Raw genomic sequence first — 18,182 nt, 5'->3', positions numbered from 1 at the left:
AAGTGTCTCCCAGGTAGATAGAAAGAGCAGGGAGAGGGGGAAGAGGGAGGGGAGGGGGAAGTGGGTAAGTATGGAATGAAGGAAAAAAGAGAAAGGAAAAGAAAAACACATGCACATTCATGGAGCTCTTTAAGAAAGCCTTACTGTGGCCAGCAGTTGTTGTAATGGCTATGTCGCTGGACTCCCATGTAGTTGACATCAGTTCGAGTCCCAGCCCGGTGGCTTAAACTCTCGCCAGGTGCATGTGCGTGCATGCCCAAGATCCCGAGAGGAGAATGAAAGAGAAGGGATTTCAGCGTGGCCATGCCCACTGGGGGGTGATTTTTCACTTTCTGTCTCTCTGTCTCTGTCTTTCTGGCGAGTGGCTCTATAGAAAAAACCCCCCCCCCCCCCCAAAAAAAAAAAGAAAGCCTTGTTTAATCATTTTGCCATATTAGAGATTCTCTTTTCTTGAAGTTTTGCCTGTGGGAGTTGATGGGAAACTGGTTGAGAGCCCTTGGCATCCTGAGCAGGAGAACCTTCCTTCTGACTCTGTGAGTTTACCTTTTCCACAGAGAGGGGAATAAATGACCAGACAGGGTAACTCATTTTTAAATGTAGGTCATAAATCTTGGATCCCACTAATTTGGTTCAGCACAGCTTTTGAAGTTCTGTTTTTCATTTGAATGCAAAGTTCTGCAATATGACATAATTCTTCAACATGTGCATCACACATAATTAACAGAGAAAAAAATCCAGCCACTCTTTCAAGCAGTCCCATCTCTGACCTGCTAAGATGTATCACTTGCAGAGAACATGCAACGTGTCATCAAAATTAGAGGCTGACAGAACTCAAGTTTCATTTCCACGGTTACGTATAGGGGACATGTTTATGTTGAGCATGTTTATTTACCATGTCTGTTTTGGCAGACATGGGATGTGCTGTGATGTTAGGCAAACTCATGTATGAAGCTTGTCCTAAATATCTTATTTTCCTTTGAGTTTAATGAGATATAGGAGGAGAATAAGAGGGGAAAAGTTTTGAGCAGTTTATTCTTTGTGTATTTATTTATTCTTGGTTAAGAGAGAGGCAGTGTGGTTTGGTGAGAAGAGAGAACTGACCTGGGAGCCTGTATAGAAAGGCCTGCCTTTGGCTGAGTGTGGGTGTCTCCACCAACCACCACCATTACAGTTACAGCTACTGCTATTTGAGTTCCTATAATGTAACAGACACAACACTAAGCATTTTTCATATATAACTCATTTACTCAGCAAGGCTTTGAGTAATTTGCATATTATATGCACTTGCAAACAGCAGGAAAACACTCTGTTGTTTGGGGTGGGGATGGTGTGGAGGAGTTGGAGAGAGAGAAATGATAATGAGGAAGTAATGGATTGTCTTCTAATGTGGTCCATCAGTGCTAAAGTAAAAGACAAAGACCTTTATCTCAATGACTCAGCACAGGCAGGTACTATCACCCCGATTTATACAAGTCTCCAGAGCCTGCCTCCCTTCCTTCTACTACTTTGGGACCCGGTCTCTCTCTCTGTTATGTAGAGAGAGAATCATATGGTTTACATAGAAACACACAGGCATGCAGACACAAGCACACATGCACAGCAGGAAGTTAGCAAAGGCAGGGTGGGGGTAGGTAGGAGATGCTTCACTTTCATTCTGATGATGGGAGGCAGCTCTTAGGCAAGTTGCAAGTGCTGGTGTTTGGCACAGGCCTAATTTGAGCCCTGTCAAAACTATTTGTGTTGAACCAAGTGTTTCCTCCCTTTCACCTTCAATCTTCTAAATATTTCCCATTTTCTGGTACCAAAATAATCAAAGGAGAATGAACATTCATCCCCCAGTGTATGAACAAATGCACATTTCCCAACTTAACATCCTTAAATGGTAATAAGGCAATCAGATATCACAGCTGAAGAACACATTTTTCAATTAAATTAAACCAGCATTTGAGTGTTTTTCTTATAAAGGATTAGATGGTGCACACATGTATGTATGTCTGTGAGCGTGAGGGGGGGAAGGGATGTAGGCTACTTCCACTTGTCTGGGCTGCCTTTGCTTCTTGGCCTTTTCTTTTTTGGTTCCTATTTGGTATCTTTGGTTCCAAAGTAAACTACCAGGAAGCAGTTCTGAGCCCAGTAGCACCGCTGGAAATTCTTAGCTTCAGTGCTTCCTGCCCTGCATAGTCTTCCTTTTAACTCTATGCAGCTAACTCACTAGAACACAAATTTTATGCTGAGGCTTGAGACTGAGTGTGAATGATAGACGCTGCCCCTGTTATAAATAAAATCAGAGGCACCCAGAGCTCTTAAACTGCACCTAGACAGTGAGACCCAAGGCCTACTGACCTCACCGATTGGCTGTCTTGAGGGCCGAAGTGGATGTTTTGCTAGGGTTCAAAGGACCGTTACACTGTGGTATGGACTTAAAAAGTAATTTGATGACAAAATATCAGCAAGGAGATAAGTCTGCAGTTAGCAAGTGAAGGAGCAAGCCTTTGTGTTCAGAGTTCAAAAGCATCATAGACAACCCCCTAGTTGTGACTGGCGAGGCAACTTAGCCAAGGGCAAAGGTTTACTACTTTGTTTTTTGGGAGAGCCAGTGGATCTCTTCGTCCCGCCATGTCTGTGTCTTTTATGTCTTGTAGTAGGTGCCTATACTGTGTTTAATCCTGCTGCCGCCTTTTCTTACTGTGTGCAGATGCCACTGGTTCTTTTAAAACTGTTCCAGCTTAACACATTTCATGCCTTCTCAGAGCTCTCTATTCATTGTTCAGCGGACATTGTATTAAGCATGTACTGTGGGCCAGGCACTATGCTAACAGCACAGAAATAAATAAGACAGATGCTGTTGATGCCTTGGGGAACTTTTGCTCAAGGCCAGGATCACCTATCCCAGGAACAGCGTTTGGAAACTGCTGTATTTGGGTTATTTCCACATTTACTTTGATCAAGCAAAAATTAGCACTATCCCTTTGAAATCTTTACAGAGAAAGCAGAAAAGAGCTTCATGTTCCAAACCACCATGCAAAAGGTGAAGTGATGCTTCACCTCACTTTGAATCCTCATCTCAGCCATAGGAAACTGTGTTGGGGGGGTCATGTTCTTCTTTGCAACTTTGTCTTTGGCTTCATATTCCTGAATGTTAAATGTTTTCCTGCCCCCTCCCCCACCACTCTTGGATCCTGGGGTAATCACTCATGAACCTTTACCTGCAGAGGCCAATCTTTTGCATTAAGCTCTCTGCAGCCATCCCACAGCAAGAGACTTCTTTTGCCAAGTGACAGACTTCATTAAATGCATTTGCCACATCTTAGCTGTTCGCTCTGTGCTGATGTCTGTTTTTGTGCTTGTGCCAGACGACTGTAGCCTTCTGAGGGCAGCTGTCCACTGGGCCTTGTACCTAACTGATGCTAAGTAGCATCTGTGCCATGATGGGATAGAGGTAACACACATCTGTTCTTGAGATGCTTACTAGACAGACTTGTCACAGTTATTTCTTGGAGTCACTGCTGGGGGTTGGGGTAGGAATGTAATGTTCTTCCACATTTCTTTCCTTATGTGATAATGGACAGGGACAGATAATACACATCAAGAGTTTTTGGCTCTGAGTAAAATGTATGCCCTAAAAAGTTGCACACTAATAGATTTTTTATATTATATATTTAACATAAAGAGAATTTTTCCAGTAAGTACACAGGGTTTCTGACTGCTCTTGTCAGAAGGTCAAGGATGATGGGACCAGCAGTTAGTGAAATGGCTATGTCGCTGGACTCCCATGTAGCCAACTGTCGTTCAAGTCCTAGACCCGGTGGCTTAAACTCCAGCGGGCGCATGCGTGTGTGCCCAAGATCCCGAGAGGAGAATGGAGGAGAAGGGATTGTGGCGTGGCCATCCCCCATGGGAGGTGATTTCTTGCTTTCTGTTTCTCTGTTTCTCTCTGTCGTTCCAGCGAGCACATGCGCCCTATACCAAAAACCTCTCCAAAAAAAAAAAAAAAGGTCAAAGATGATATGCTATAGTGTTGCCTACTATGAGATATTCCTAATTAGGAGCATGCTCAAGTCTACCCTGAGGATAGTGTCACACTTTGGAATGTGGTAACTAAAAAACATTGCCATCACTGAGTGTTGTGTCCTTGGATAAACTATGATGTGAGTTAGAGAAAGGCTTGTGGAATTGCTGTTGCTAATGATTTTTGTTTTACTCATAGGTGTCAAGCCCTGGTCAAATATCATGGAAATCCTGGAGGAAAAAGATGGCGTAGACACAGAGCTGCTGGTTTATGCAATGACTTTAGTGAACAAGGTTGGTTGACATATTTTATGAGTTGAATTGTGTCCCCCTCAAATATGTATTAAAGTTGTAACCTGTGGTAACTGTGAATGTGACCTAATTTAGAAATAGGGTCTTTGCAGAGGTAATCTAGTTAAGATGAGGTCATTTGGAAAACTCTAATCAGTAGGATTGGTGTCCTTAAAAGAGAAACAAAAGAGACACACATAAGGAAGATGACGTGAACGCATGCACACAAGGGAGACAACCACATGAAAACACTGAGATTAGAATGACACATCTACACTCCGCAGAACCCAAGGATTGCTGGCAACCAATCTAGGATGAGGCAAAGAAGGATCTTCCTAGCGAGCCTTCAGAGACAGCATGACTCTGCTGCAACCTTAATATATATTTGGCTTCTTTCTAGTCTTTCAAACCATAAGACTAAATTTCTTTTTTTTTTCTTTAGATTTTTCTTGTAGGGCATATGCACTTGCCAGAGAAAAACAGAGAGAGACAGTGAGAGGGAAATCACCCTCAGAGTGATTCTCACCACAATCTCTTCTCCTCCATTCTCTTCCTGGGATTTTGGGCATGCATGCACATGTGCCCAGTGTGATTTGCAAGCGTCTAGGTCTGGTACTCAAACCACGGTCACCCATGTGGGAGTCTAGCTCCTTAACCACCATGCCACCTCCTGGCCCCAAATTTTTTTGTTTTAAGTCATTTATTTTATGTTACTTTGTTACTGAAGTCCTAGAGAAATAATATGAGGGAGGGATTTTCAAAAAGTTCATAGAAATTACATATTTTGAGAAAACTGCGTGAATTGCAAATTGTTTTTCACAACAAAATAAATTCAGACTTTAATTACACTTCTCTCAAGTTTTTTTTGAAGTCTCCTCATACAACATGAAAATCTAAGATTTTCCCTTTGAGTAAGGGGCACACCCTGTGGACCCGCGTTGTGGTGATTGGAACCACAGCTGCAGTGTTGTGCTTCTTCACAAGAGAAAACCCTTTATGCCATGCATGATGTGTACATTCACACAGGTGCACATGTGTGCACATCCACAGGTGTGGATGTCTACATGCTTTTAAGCTTCAGTCTTTTTTTTTTCTTAGTAAAACCAGAAATATGACTGAGGATTTTATGACTGCTTTTCCTATCAAGGGGTCCCCTTGAAGCTGTTTTTTTCTAAAGATTGTAACTTGCTATTTTCCTCCATGGAAGTAGTTCACAAGTCAGGAAGAAATAAAAGTGCTTGTTCCACTTTGTGTATTGAGCTCTAACAGTTGAGCTGATGCAGGGATTCCTGGGGGCAGGTCCCATCTCCTGATATGATAGTGCTATGCCTTCGTACTCCTGTTCCTTTCATCATGTTCCTGCTGGGTCATCACCCTGTAGGCCAGGAGCAGCCCTCAGGGACCATCCCAGAGGTGTTGCTCTGTGGCAGTGGGTCCCACGCTGACTTGGGCAAGCCCCATCTAGGGACTTGAGGTCCTTCATTTGGATTGCCACATCCTCTCCATGCAGCTTCCTGATCGCTTCAGGCTGCTAGATGGGAGCCTACAGGACCAACTGTGGAGGTGGTTAGGTTTTCAGAAAGGATCCAGGATCTCTTCCTGAAATACTGGTTTGTCAGAAAGTCATGATGTATTTTTGCATAGAAAAATGTAGGAAAATATGTCATGACCTTCTTGATGACCTATTGTAACTGAAGTAAAGACTTTCTCTGATAGAGACAAATTCAAAGAAAGCTGTATAACTATGGGGAGTAACTTTTATCAGACAGTAAAATGTTATGCAAACTCTAAGGGTTACAAATGCGGTGTGTCTTTTTTCCAGGGGACAGATGAATTTGGATGGGATTCACGTTGATAATTAGGCTTTCACTTTATATTTACTCTTATTTTTTTAAAGAATTATTTTATTTAATTTTATTTATAATTATCATTATCATTATTGTTATTATTTAATTTGACAAAAGACAGAGAGAAAGTGAGACAGCGAGAAAGCCAGCTGCCCAGATTGTGACTCCAGCCATAGCTGGACATGTGGAAGTCCAGTGCCTTACCCACCATACCAACTGCTGGCCTCACTCTTATTGTTTTAATTATCATATAATGAAATTGCTTTTTGGGAGACACAGAGGAGCTCTAAAACATACCCCAATGTACAGAACAGCTTGTTCTATGACTGAAGTCATTGGGGACAGGCAAGCATCTATGATTGGGGAGGTGTGGCTAAATGGAAATAAAACCACTCTTTGACCATACCATAATCCAGATAGATTTAGAGCTCAATGGGACACATGAAACTGTACAAAAAATGTAGAGAGATATTAAAGTTATTTGGTCTATGGTTCAAGGTTATTTTAATAATAAAAAACGGAAAAACAGTCCAATTAAAAGGAGCTGAATATTTCACTGCACAAAATTTTAAAAGTTTTTTTTTTTATAAAATCAAAATCACAGATTATATCTAAAGGGAAATGACAAAATGGGAAATGGTTTGCTAAAAAAAAAATGATAGTATCTTAAATTCAGTAAGATCCCAGTAGGAAAAAAATGAAAGATATTAAACTAAGAATAAAAGAAATACATAGTAAAACAAGACATTTTTCATAGGTTATGTTGACAATGATTGCTTTTTTGAAAGAGTTTATTTCGTCATTTATTTCATGGAGGGGCAGGCACCCCAACAAGGCTCCCACGCTGTGATCCACTCCCTGTCTTGGACGCCTGGACCACAGGCATGTGCACCTGGTGTACTCAGAGAGGTCCTGGGATGTGGACCTAGGACTTTTCCCACAAGGGCCCACTTGTATTGTCACTGTACCACCCCAGCTCCTGGCCCCATGATGCTTGCTTTTCAATGAAATAGCATTTGTTGGTGAACACACAGGAAACTCTCCCGTAGTCTTGGTAAAAAAAAAAATGAGCAAACTTATGAAGGATAATCTGAAGAATTCTGCTTTATTTTCACATCTTTTTATGGAGTTATTTTACCATTTGATTTGAGGCAGTTTTCTATTATTTTAAAAAGTATGTAAGTCATCTAGGTCCGGTTCTTTTTAAGTCAGTGGCCTTGTTTCGGAAAACACTGAGTTGAACAAGAATGGAATTTTCGCTCTTGCACAGTGTTATCCATCGGACTCATTCACTGGTAAAGGCTGTGCCCAGCTTTTCCTATGATCACAGCAGCACCTGTGCCACCAGTCACTGCCAAGGACCCAGCTTGTGCCAACCTGCGTTTAGCACCGTGTGGCATTTAACACCCAGTAATGCCTTGCTTACTCTCTTCTGCCAGTTGTGTCTCATCCTGTGTTAGTTCTGGCCCAGGAGAGGACCAGGAAGGTCCTGAGGAGATCCCTCCAAACATAATCCTTCCCTTGAGAAGGCCTGCAGACCATTCCACTCACACTGGATTTGTTCTGTTTCATTGAGATGTAGTGTTTATTGCCCAGTGAGTAAAATCCCCTGGGATGCCACACAGAATCATAAATTGACATATCAACATGTGTCTGGAAAAAGATTCAGATTTTGAAATCTTGGAAATTATACTGCAAGTAAGTTGGACAAAATAAAAGGTGGCCCATTAACAGGGAATTAAAAAAAATCTGACTTTGGGACCAGCAAGTGGTATGGCAGTTAAGGTACTGGATTCTCACCTGCTGACCACAGTTTGAGTCCCAGACCTGGCAGCTTGGAACTCACACTGGGTGCATGTGTGTGCATGCCCAAAATCTCAGGAGGAGAATGGATAATGGACCATCCCCCCCAGGGGATGATTTCTCATTTTTTTTTCTCTTTTCATCTCTCCAGTGAGTGCACATACCCTATGGCAAAATCTCTCTTTAAAAAAAAATTAAATAAATAAACTTGATTATTCATTTGATTATTCATGACAAAACAAGAGTACTGAATCCTAGCCTGTCTATGGTTCTGAAGCTAAAATTTGCTCTGTTTAACAGGGACATTACAGAATGCTTGCCAAGATCCGGGCTCTCTACCATCTTCCATCCCCACCCCTCACTCCCCACCCTGCAGTCAGAGATCCGAGGGAGCATTACAAAGTAACCATTTCTCATCCTGTGAGCTTAAGTTATGTACTGCCCTGTCTTGGTGCAGCTGAAATTCCCTTAGTGAGAATCCCCCCACTTCGGGGGAGCTCAGGTATTGATTCCATTGTAGAATAGCATGAGACAGATGAGGTGGGAGGGGTTACTGTGTGGCAGGATTAGAGCATTTAGGGAAGGTGGTGATGGTAAGAGTATTCTGGATGGGATTCATGCTGAATATTTGCCTCTGAGTTCATATTTACTTCTTTTCTCAATCATACAGTAAAATTAGCTTTTTTCTTTCCTTTTGGTACGTAGCTGTAGGAGTGTTGATATTGGATGGTTGGAAAAGTTGTGACGTGTTTTTTGGTGCAAAAATGCATCATGACTTTTCTGATGACCCCGTACATATGTAGATAAAGATATTCTTCACTATTAAGACAGAGCAGTTCCGGCTCCCTCCAAACCACGCCCTTTTTTTAGTGACATCGCAACCCCCTATCTATAACCCTAGCAACCACTGATTTATTCTCTGTCCTTGTCATTTTAAGAATGTCAAGTGGAATCAATCACACAGTAGATAACCTTTTGAGACTGGCTTCTCTCCCTCAACACAATGTCTTTGAGATTTATCTAATGCCGTTGCGTGTATTCATAGTTGGCTCCTTCCCATTGCCGCGTAGCATTCCACTGTATGGAATCTCCATTCTGCTCATCCCTTTACCCACAGAAGCAGATTTGGGTGTTTACAACCCTTGGCTTCCACACACAGCACCGAGATGAACATGGGTGTACACACTTTTGCCATGCTGGTTTTATCCTACAAAAACAATTTGGTGGAAGCAATTAAAATCCAGGGAGGGGAAAATTAATGTCCTTCAGGACAGAGTTCCCCCTTCAAGAGCTATCTGTGGAAATTTACTTGTCACAATTCTTGGCAAGATAAATCTAAGAGAAAATTGGATTGAGGAGGGACTCCAAGTGTCAGGCAGAGTGTCCAGCCTCTTCAGCAGCTGCAGGTGAAGGTGTCAAAAAGCATTTGCCTCCGGAACCAGCAGTTAGCGTAATGGCTATGTCGCTGGATTCCCACGTAGTCGACCGTGGTTCGTGTCCCGGACCCGGTGGCTTAAAACTCATGCCGGGCGCATGTGCGTGCGTGCCCAAGATCCCGAGAGGAGAATGGAGGAGAAGGGATTGCGGCGTGACCATCCCCCCTGGGGGGTGATTTCTCGCTTTCTGTCTCTATGTCTCTCTCTGTCTGTCTGGCGAGCGCACGCGCCCTACAGTGAAAATCTCTCAAAAAAACAAACAAACAAACAACAACAACAAAAAAAAGCATTTGCCTCCCAGGCTTCACTGGAGTAGCTGCCTCCTTGGCCAGCAGTAGGGCTGCCTCACTGTAGGAGTGAAGGTGTGAAACTGGGAGGAAAGGCCCAGGCACAGGTGGGAGAGCAGTGAAATTTGCTAAGAATGGTAGTCAATCAGCTGCAAATAGATGAGTGTATTTCTAGTACATACAGCCCCACTGTGCTGGGGGAGGGAGAAGCTGCAGGCCCCACCCATGTAGCCTACCTTGCATGAGCAGCTGTGGTACACAGGCTTAGCTCGAACCCACACTTTCACAGTGGAAATGATAAAGGACCTCTTACTACCTTTGGTTCCGGCCTGTTATTGAGCAAGGCCTCCCTCAGTCTGTTTAGTTACGTACTTCTAATTATTTAATTGTTTACTAGGGATCTCCTCTTCCCTTTATGATCTGGCATGCTAAGGCAGTGCGGATTAGGTCTAGGATTTCAGCCCCTAAAAGCTTCCAGGGAAAGAACCTCAGCTGACTCTCAGCAGGGAGAAAGGGGAAACAGGGAAGGAGCAGAGAGGGGAAGAGACTTCCACGGGCTTCTCTCTGTGCCACAGGCTGGCCCATTCACTGTGGTGTAGGAAATTTTAATCCTGACACTAAATGTCAACTCACCTTCAAATTGCACATTTTGTAGAGTTGGAGGCAGTTGGGGCATCTCTAGTTATTCATCCTGCCTGGGCTGAGTATTGCTTATTGTTATTTCCCTCTCCTACATAATTTTCTTTTTTTAAATTCATAGTTGTGTGTGTGTATATGTGTGTGTGTGTACGCATGAAAGAGAGAGAAGAGCAGTATACTCTTTTCAACTTCTGGTCATGCTGCAGTCCCCCTCCTCCAGTAGCAATCCCCCTCCTCCAGTCTGTGGGATTTTGAGCTGTCATGTGTATACCTGACATGTTTCAGGCTGACAGGACTGGGCACTGAAAGCACAGTTGCCAGATGGGACCCAACTTCTCTTGAGCAGTGCATTACTACTGTTTCTAGAGTTTTCACCAAAATCAGAGAATGAACTTGTTCTGATGGTAGGATTCTTTGAGTGCCTAAGTTTTTAACTAGCGTTGCAAGCAGAGGGCAGCTCCATTGCTGTTGCCTGATAGGTACTGCAGTGTCACCTCCTCTCCTGGCACCTGTACACTCGCATGTACTCACACTTTGTACTGTGAGTATATATCTATTACAGCTGCTGATTCACCACCCCCAGTCCTTGTTGTGGCCCCTGAGTAATTAAGCTATCACATGACTATTTTTTTGTTAGTTTCTAATCTCAGTATCAGTGCATCAATCCTCTTTGCTCATATAAAAAGGAAAACGCTGTTATTTGGGTTATGAATAGAGACATTCTTTCCAATTTCAGTAGCCAGAAAATAGAAGGATTAGAGAAGCTGATACCGTGAAGGTGGTGGTCTTATTTCTTCTGAGACAAGTTACCATGTTTAGAATAATTTTGAAATGCATTTAGTATTCTTAGACATACAAAGTAGTGAAATCGGTAGGGAATAAAGAGCAGTATCTGAAATGGCAATCCAGAATGGTTTATATAGAATGCAGGAATGTGTGCAACACAGCCTGAGTGGCTGTTCTGAGCCAGGTTCTTATCCCAGCACCTTCAGTAACTTCCTGCTGCCTCAGCAAGAGCCCTTCCTACTTCTTAAAAGATAAGGGGCTTATAGTAAATCTCGTCAAAGTTCCTTCTAGTTCTGAACAGGGGCTTGGTCTGAAACATCAACCATCTCTTGAAAAAAATTAGGGTACATGTGCTCACTGGAGAGAGAGAGAAAGAGAGATACAGAAAGTGAGAAATCACCCCCTAGGAGGGATGGTCATGTGCAATCCCTTCTCCTCCGTTCTCCTCTCAGAATCTTGGGCATGCATGCACAAGTGTGAATTTTAAGACACTGGGTCCAGGATTTGAACCAGAGTTGACTACTTGGGAGTCCAGCAACGTAACCATTACACCATCTGTTGGTCCTTCAACTGTCTTTTGAGACAGAATTCAAAGAGAAGTTATCTTATTTCTTGGATTATCTTTCAATATATCTTTTTAGAGAGATTTTTGCTATAGGGCATGTGTACTCACTGGAGAGATGCCAAGAGAGAGACAGAAAGTGAGAAATCACCCCCTGGAAGGATGGCCATACTACAATCCCTTCTTCTCCATTCTCTTCTCAGGATTTTGGACACAAATGCACATGTACCCAGCATGAGTTTCAGGCCACCAGGTCCAGGACTTGAACCACAGTCGGCATGTGAGAGTGCAGTGGCATAACCATTATGCCATCTGTTGGTCCTTATCTTTTTTTTTTTTTAATATTTATTTTCTGAGAGAGGGAGTCAGGGAAGGAAGGAGACAGAAAGGGGCAGATGGGTACCCTTGGTGGACTCTTCATGACCAGATTCTTTTTTTTCTTTTTTTGGAGAGGTTTTTGCTGTAGGGCGCGTGCGCTTGCCAGAAAGACAGAGAGAGACAGAGAGACAGAAAGCGAGAAATCACCCCCCAGGGGGGATGGCCACGCCACAATCCCTTCTCCTTTCTCTTCTCGGGATCTTGGGCACACACGCACATGTGCCCGGTGTGAGTTTAAGCCACTGTGTCCGGGACTCGAACCACGGTCAATTATATAGCCATTACACTAACTACTGGTCCATTCATGCCCAGAGTCTTCCCCAATCTCTGTAGCCAGCCAGGATCATGGGCACATCCAGCCATTTTAGAAGACCGGGGACATGAACCTGGAGCCTTCCCCTATGGCCTCCAGCATTGCACAGCAGCACGTCCACTGCCTGCACCACCATGACTGGCCCTTTTGAGTGATAATGTCTCTTTATGTGCTGCCCTGAAATTTCTCACATTTTCCTAAATTTCCTAAACCAAGGAGAGGCCCTAATGAATGTAAATAAAAGGGAATCATTAAATTGGTGTCAACAGGAACTTCTCATTATGAAGTATATTAGTTTTCTATAGTGATGTGACAAATTTCTACTTAGCAGCTTCAAACAATATACATTTATTATCTCACAGAGTCCATGGGACAAGGGTCCAGATATAGCTCAATGGGGTCCTTTGCTTGGGATCTCCCAGGCTTCAGTCGAGGTTGACTAGGAATAGAATCTCACCTGAGGCTTGGGGTCCACTTCCAAGCTTATGTGGTTGTTGGCAAAATTCCTTTTCTTGCTCCTGTAGAACTCATGGTGGCTTACTGAGAACAATAGAGTAATCTCTTCCAGTTTCTGAGCTTAGGGAAGACCTACACTATCAATCAGACTTACCAGATTATCACACAGAACATTCTTCCCTTGGATTCACTCAGAAAGAACTGATTTGAGACCATAGTTACATCTGCAATCTGTTCATTGCCACATAACAACTGACATCTCACCCATGTAAGGGCCCAGTCCACACTCAAGGAGAAGTGATCATACAGCCCATATGTATGCCAGGGATGAGAATCTTGGGGTTCATTCTGCGTACCACACTAAAGAGATGTTTTCTCAATGAATTTGTCACCTCTGTCATTTTGTACCATATTGTTTTGATAATGACCGCTGACTACTATGCAAAAAATGCTTTGCGAACCTTCAACAGACCTCTAAGACATGTTTGTACCTGGTTGTTCCTTCTGCCAGACGTTGTCGGGATTGCCAGACCAAGACAGCTTCTATGATGTGGTGGACTGCCTGGAGGAGCTGGGCATTGCAGCCGTATCCCAGAGGCACCTGAACAAGAAAGGGACTGACCTGGACTTAGTAGAGCAATTTAACATCTATGAGGTAATAAAATATACCTTTTGTTAAGATATCATACAGTTTCAGCAAATGTCTACAGCTGAGGCAATGCATGCTCCAGCCCAGGAGTTCTGAGTGTGCCAGGCACTTGTGCATATGTGCCCAAAATCCCTAAAGGAGAAAGGATTATGACAGGAATGTCTCCATGGAGGTGCTTTATTGTGCTTCTTCTCTGTCTCTCTCTGGTGAGTACCTGCACCACCTGCCCCCAGCATTTTTTAAAAGGTTTATTCAGTTTGTGTATCTGTAGGCACAAGGTTGAGGGGCTGCATTGGTGAGGAACTCTACAGAGTCCCAAGGCATTGCAGGACATCACATAGTGAGAAGGCATGGATGTGTTTTGGCTCTTTTCTCCCTCTATTTTCTTAAAAGCTACCAGTATTCAATTCATGATCTAATTTAATTTAATTTAATTACCTCCTACAAACTCCACTTCTATATACCATAGTCAAGTTAAGTTTCCACCCCCTTAATACAGTCACAATAGGAACCAAATTTCAGTGCGTGAGTTTTAGGGAAACACATTCAAACCATAGCACATATTCCAGTTTTAAGAACCCTTGATGTAGGGGAAACTTGGTAGCTCTTTTATTTTAAAGAATGTGCATTCTGTCAGTTGCATGTTCACTGAAAAAGAGAGGAATAACAGAAAGACAAACAGAAATCATATTTCATATTCTTGAAAGATGTGAAACTTCAAAGTGAGCTACATAATTTGTAGGAACCAATGTTGAATGGAAATGCAGGGCCATTTATGGAAAAGAGGCAGGAAAAGGGTGCTGTTAAAGATGGTAAAGTGACTTTTTACTTTCTTCTGTGGTCTCTCTCATCTTGTGATGGTGTTTCGTAATTGCTATGTAATGCTGTAAGGAAAGAAAAATTAAGACTTAAGACTATTACCATGAATTTTATTGCTCATCTTCATTATGAAGGGACTTCAGAAAGTTTGTGGAAAAGAGGAATTATAGTGTAAATTTGTATTGGTGCAAAATTCGGGCATGCATGCTTACATGTCTGGCATATTTTTCAAGCTACCGAGGCTGAGATTTGAACTGTGGTCATCCATGTGAGATCTGGTTCCCTAGAAACAATGCTTAACCATCACACTATGGGACCAGCCCACCAGTGCAAAAATCTTTCAAATTCATGCCATTTTTTTAGCATATACATTTTCATGAACTTTTTGAAGACTGCTATTCTATAATGACAGTTTAAAATGCCAATATAAGAGCATACAATTTGCATGCCGACTCAGATAAAAGGACCTCCTTCCTGTTTTGTAGCTCTTATTTGTGTATGTATTTTGTTCCTACCAGAAGAGTGGATACACTGTACAAAACTCTTACTATTTCATTTTTTGATAACAGTGTACTAACACCTTACCTTCAGCTTACTGCCGAATCAGCAAAAGCTGAAAGAAAAAGGAACTATGGACTGCCCTTTATTTTTATTTTTTGTCTATTATCTTTTCTGCACAAACAGCTAATACAGGTCAGTAACATAGGTAAGAAAAGATATGAGAGGGCTTCTTGGGTTGCCAGTTCTATGCATTCAAAGCTGCTTCAGTTGGAAGTGTGGCCTCTCAGGACTGTGGGTGTCTCTCTTTCCTCTGTCACAGTGTCACACATTTGCCTTGTACTCACTTCATGGGTCAGCCAGAATTTCATACTCCTGAGCAACAAGGAACGGCAGACACACATATTGTACCTTCTCCCCTGCTCATCCAGTTGCATGGCCAAGACATTGGCTGGGCTTTGGCTCCAGGGCCTGTTACCTTGAGTTCAGTCTGAGTTAATTTATTTCTGTGGCCCCATGTTACTAAAGGAACTTATTGTTTGGATATTACATGAAGGTTAGAGCCCATTTTGTGAGTGGTAAATTGTGTCTTTGTTGCCTATCCTCATTCCCGTTTCCTCCCTTGGCCAGTAGGAAGCAGATCTCCTCCTCATGGGTGGTGACTTCAAACAGGAAAGTACTCCTCTGGGCCTAAGCTTATCCAGAGTAATGCATGAAGACTGTTCCGAAGATTATTCCATCAGTGGTATTCTGTGTCTAGCATTGGAAGAGACTTTGGTACCCTCATAACGTTCCTCTTACTCGTTTTAAAGTCCTTCCTTTTAGATATTATTCACATACCCCAACTTTTCCATTTTAAACTGTATAATTAAATGATTTTTTTAGTATCTTCACAGTGTTGTACAAATGTCACCATCATGTTCTAGAATGTTTTCATCACCTCCAAAAGAAATTCCATACCCATTGGCAGATAGTTTCTTTTTTTCTCTGACCATCATGGTCCCCAAACCTGTGAGGAAAAGAGAAGCTGAGGCAGAGGCAAGGAAAGCTTATATGAGGTGAAGGCCTCATGAAAGAAGATGGTGGGTGTCTGGCTTGGCAAATGTGGAGGGTCGGAAGAGGTTAGGATGACTGGAGGAGCACGGCTTGGGACAGCAGTCTGTGCTGAGCGTGGGGATATTGACGTCTGGAGGGGCCGCATCCCATGGAGGCCTTCTCTGGTCTCTCCTGCTCCCTCCAACTGAAAACATGGTCATCCTTCTGAAAGTCATGTCTGACTTTGTTGTTCCTCTGTTTAAGAAAACAAACTAAAATAAATGAATGACCTTTTGGGACCAGCAGGATGAAATTCCTTGAGTTGGTACAAGGGCCCTACACTGTCTAGGACATCATTCTCAAAGTGCCTCTGCAGTTTTAGCCGCACTCATTCCTCCTATTTCTTGAATATGAAAGGCAGGTTCTTGGGGTGGAGGACTTTCCTTTATCAACATTTTCTTTGTCTGGAGTTTGTTACGCCTCATTCTCAAGTTGGCAAACCCCTACTCCTCCTTGGAGAGTCACCTCAGATGTTACCTCTTCCATGAAGCTTCCTTGACAAGACAAAGGGGCTCCTGCTACTTGTCCACTCTCAAGTTGCTCATAACTGATAATAGAGCACTTTGACTCTGTGTCGTGGCTCTGATTTAACAGTCCTGGGGACGTACTTCTTGGTTTGTTTCCCTTTGCCCTCCTCCCATCTTATACCTCATACCTCTTCTGGCCCCACAGTGCATCTGCCCAGGCTAGAAGAGTAAGTGCTGGCATGAAGATCTCCTTCAGTGATCAACATTTTATAATAGATAGTGTTTTCCAGATAGTGTTTGAAGGAAGAGTATAACTTAGTCAGAAAGTAGATACCTTGAGAACAGATTCCCTGAGTAATAAGTAAATCAGGGTGAAAAATGGGATGCTATAGATAGCAGGCAGAATCAGGATTTTCTTTCTTTCTCTCTTTTTGTTTTTTTTTTTAAAGAGGTTGTGCCTTAGGGCATGTGTGCTTTCCTGAGAGACAAAGACAGAGACAATGAGAGGGAAAGTGAGAAATTATCCCCCGGGGAGGGGGTGGGGGGGATGGCCATGCCACAATCTTGTCTCCTCTATTTTCCCCGTAATGTCAAAAAATATTTTGTCAGATTTGTGTTCTAACTTTTGGTTCTGAAAATGCCCTGTAAGGTGAAGATGTCCCTCTTAAGTCTGGAGGGTGAGTCCCCTGCTCATCCAGTTGCATGGCCAAGACATTGGCTGGGCTTTGGCTCCAGGGCCTGTTACCTTGAGTTCAGTCTGAGTTAATTTATTTCTGTGGCCCCATGTTACTAAAGGAACTTATTGTTTGGATATTACATGAAGGTTAGAGCCCATTTTGTGAGTGGTAAATTGTGTCTTTGTTGCCTATCCTCATTCCCGTTTCCTCCCTTGGCCAGTAGGAAGCAGATCTCCTCCTCATGGGTGGTGACTTCAAACAGGAAAGTACTCCTCTGGGCCTAAGCTTATCCAGAGTAATGCATGAAGACTGTTCCGAAGATTATTCCATCAGTGGTATTCTGTGTCTAGCATTGGAAGAGACTTTGGTACCCTCATAACGTTCCTCTTACTCGTTTTAAAGTCCTTCCTTTTAGATATTATTCACATACCCCAACTTTTCCATTTTAAACTGTATAATTAAATGATTTTTTTAGTATCTTCACAGTGTTGTACAAATGTCACCATCATGTTCTAGAATGTTTTCATCACCTCCAAAAGAAATTCCATACCCATTGGCAGATAGTTTCTTTTTTTCTCTGACCATCATGGTCCCCAAACCTGTGAGGAAAAGAGAAGCTGAGGCAGAGGCAAGGAAAGCTTATATGAGGTGAAGGCCTCATGAAAGAAGATGGTGGGTGTCTGGCTTGGCAGATGTGGAGGGTCGGAAGAGGTTAGGATGACTGGAGGAGCACGGCTTGGGACAGCAGTCTGTGCTGAGCGTGGGGATATTGACGTCTGGAGGGGCCGCATCCCATGGAGGCCTTCTCTGGTCTCTCCTGCTCCCTCCAACTGAAAACATGGTCATCCTTCTGAAAGTCATGTCTGACTTTGTTGTTCCTCTGTTTAAGAAAACAAACTAAAATAAATGAATGACCTTTTGGGACCAGCAGGATGAAATTCCTTGAGTTGGTACAAGGGCCCTACACTGTCTAGGACATCATTCTCAAAGTGCCTCTGCAGTTTTAGCCGCACTCATTCCTCCTATTTCTTGAATATGAAAGGCAGGTTCTTGGGGTGGAGGACTTTCCTTTATCAACATTTTCTTTGTCTGGAGTTTGTTACGCCTCATTCTCAAGTTGGCAAACCCCTACTCCTCCTTGGAGAGTCACCTCAGATGTTACCTCTTCCAT

The 18,182-nt window shown here is 42.9% G+C and overlaps 1 protein-coding gene across 1 annotated transcript in view; it reads left to right on the top strand.

The window, feature by feature from the left end:
* FHOD3 (formin homology 2 domain containing 3) overlaps nt 1-18,182 on the top strand; it is a 507,831-nt gene that overhangs the window by 281,199 nt on the left and 208,450 nt on the right. The window contains exons 8-9 of the mRNA XM_006150579.2: nt 4,208-4,302; nt 13,318-13,461. Of these exons, the coding sequence (XP_006150641.1) occupies nt 4,208-4,302; nt 13,318-13,461 (239 nt within the window). The remainder of the gene's footprint in view (nt 1-4,207; nt 4,303-13,317; nt 13,462-18,182) is intronic.

This window comes from Tupaia chinensis, unplaced genomic scaffold, assembly GCF_000334495.1.
Source record: "Tupaia chinensis unplaced genomic scaffold, TupChi_1.0 Scaffold000290_1, whole genome shotgun sequence".
Taxonomy (NCBI): Eukaryota; Metazoa; Chordata; class Mammalia; order Scandentia; family Tupaiidae; genus Tupaia; species Tupaia belangeri.
The sequence above is the reverse complement of the archived record's forward strand: the minus strand, read 5'-3'. Positions and strand labels throughout refer to the sequence as shown.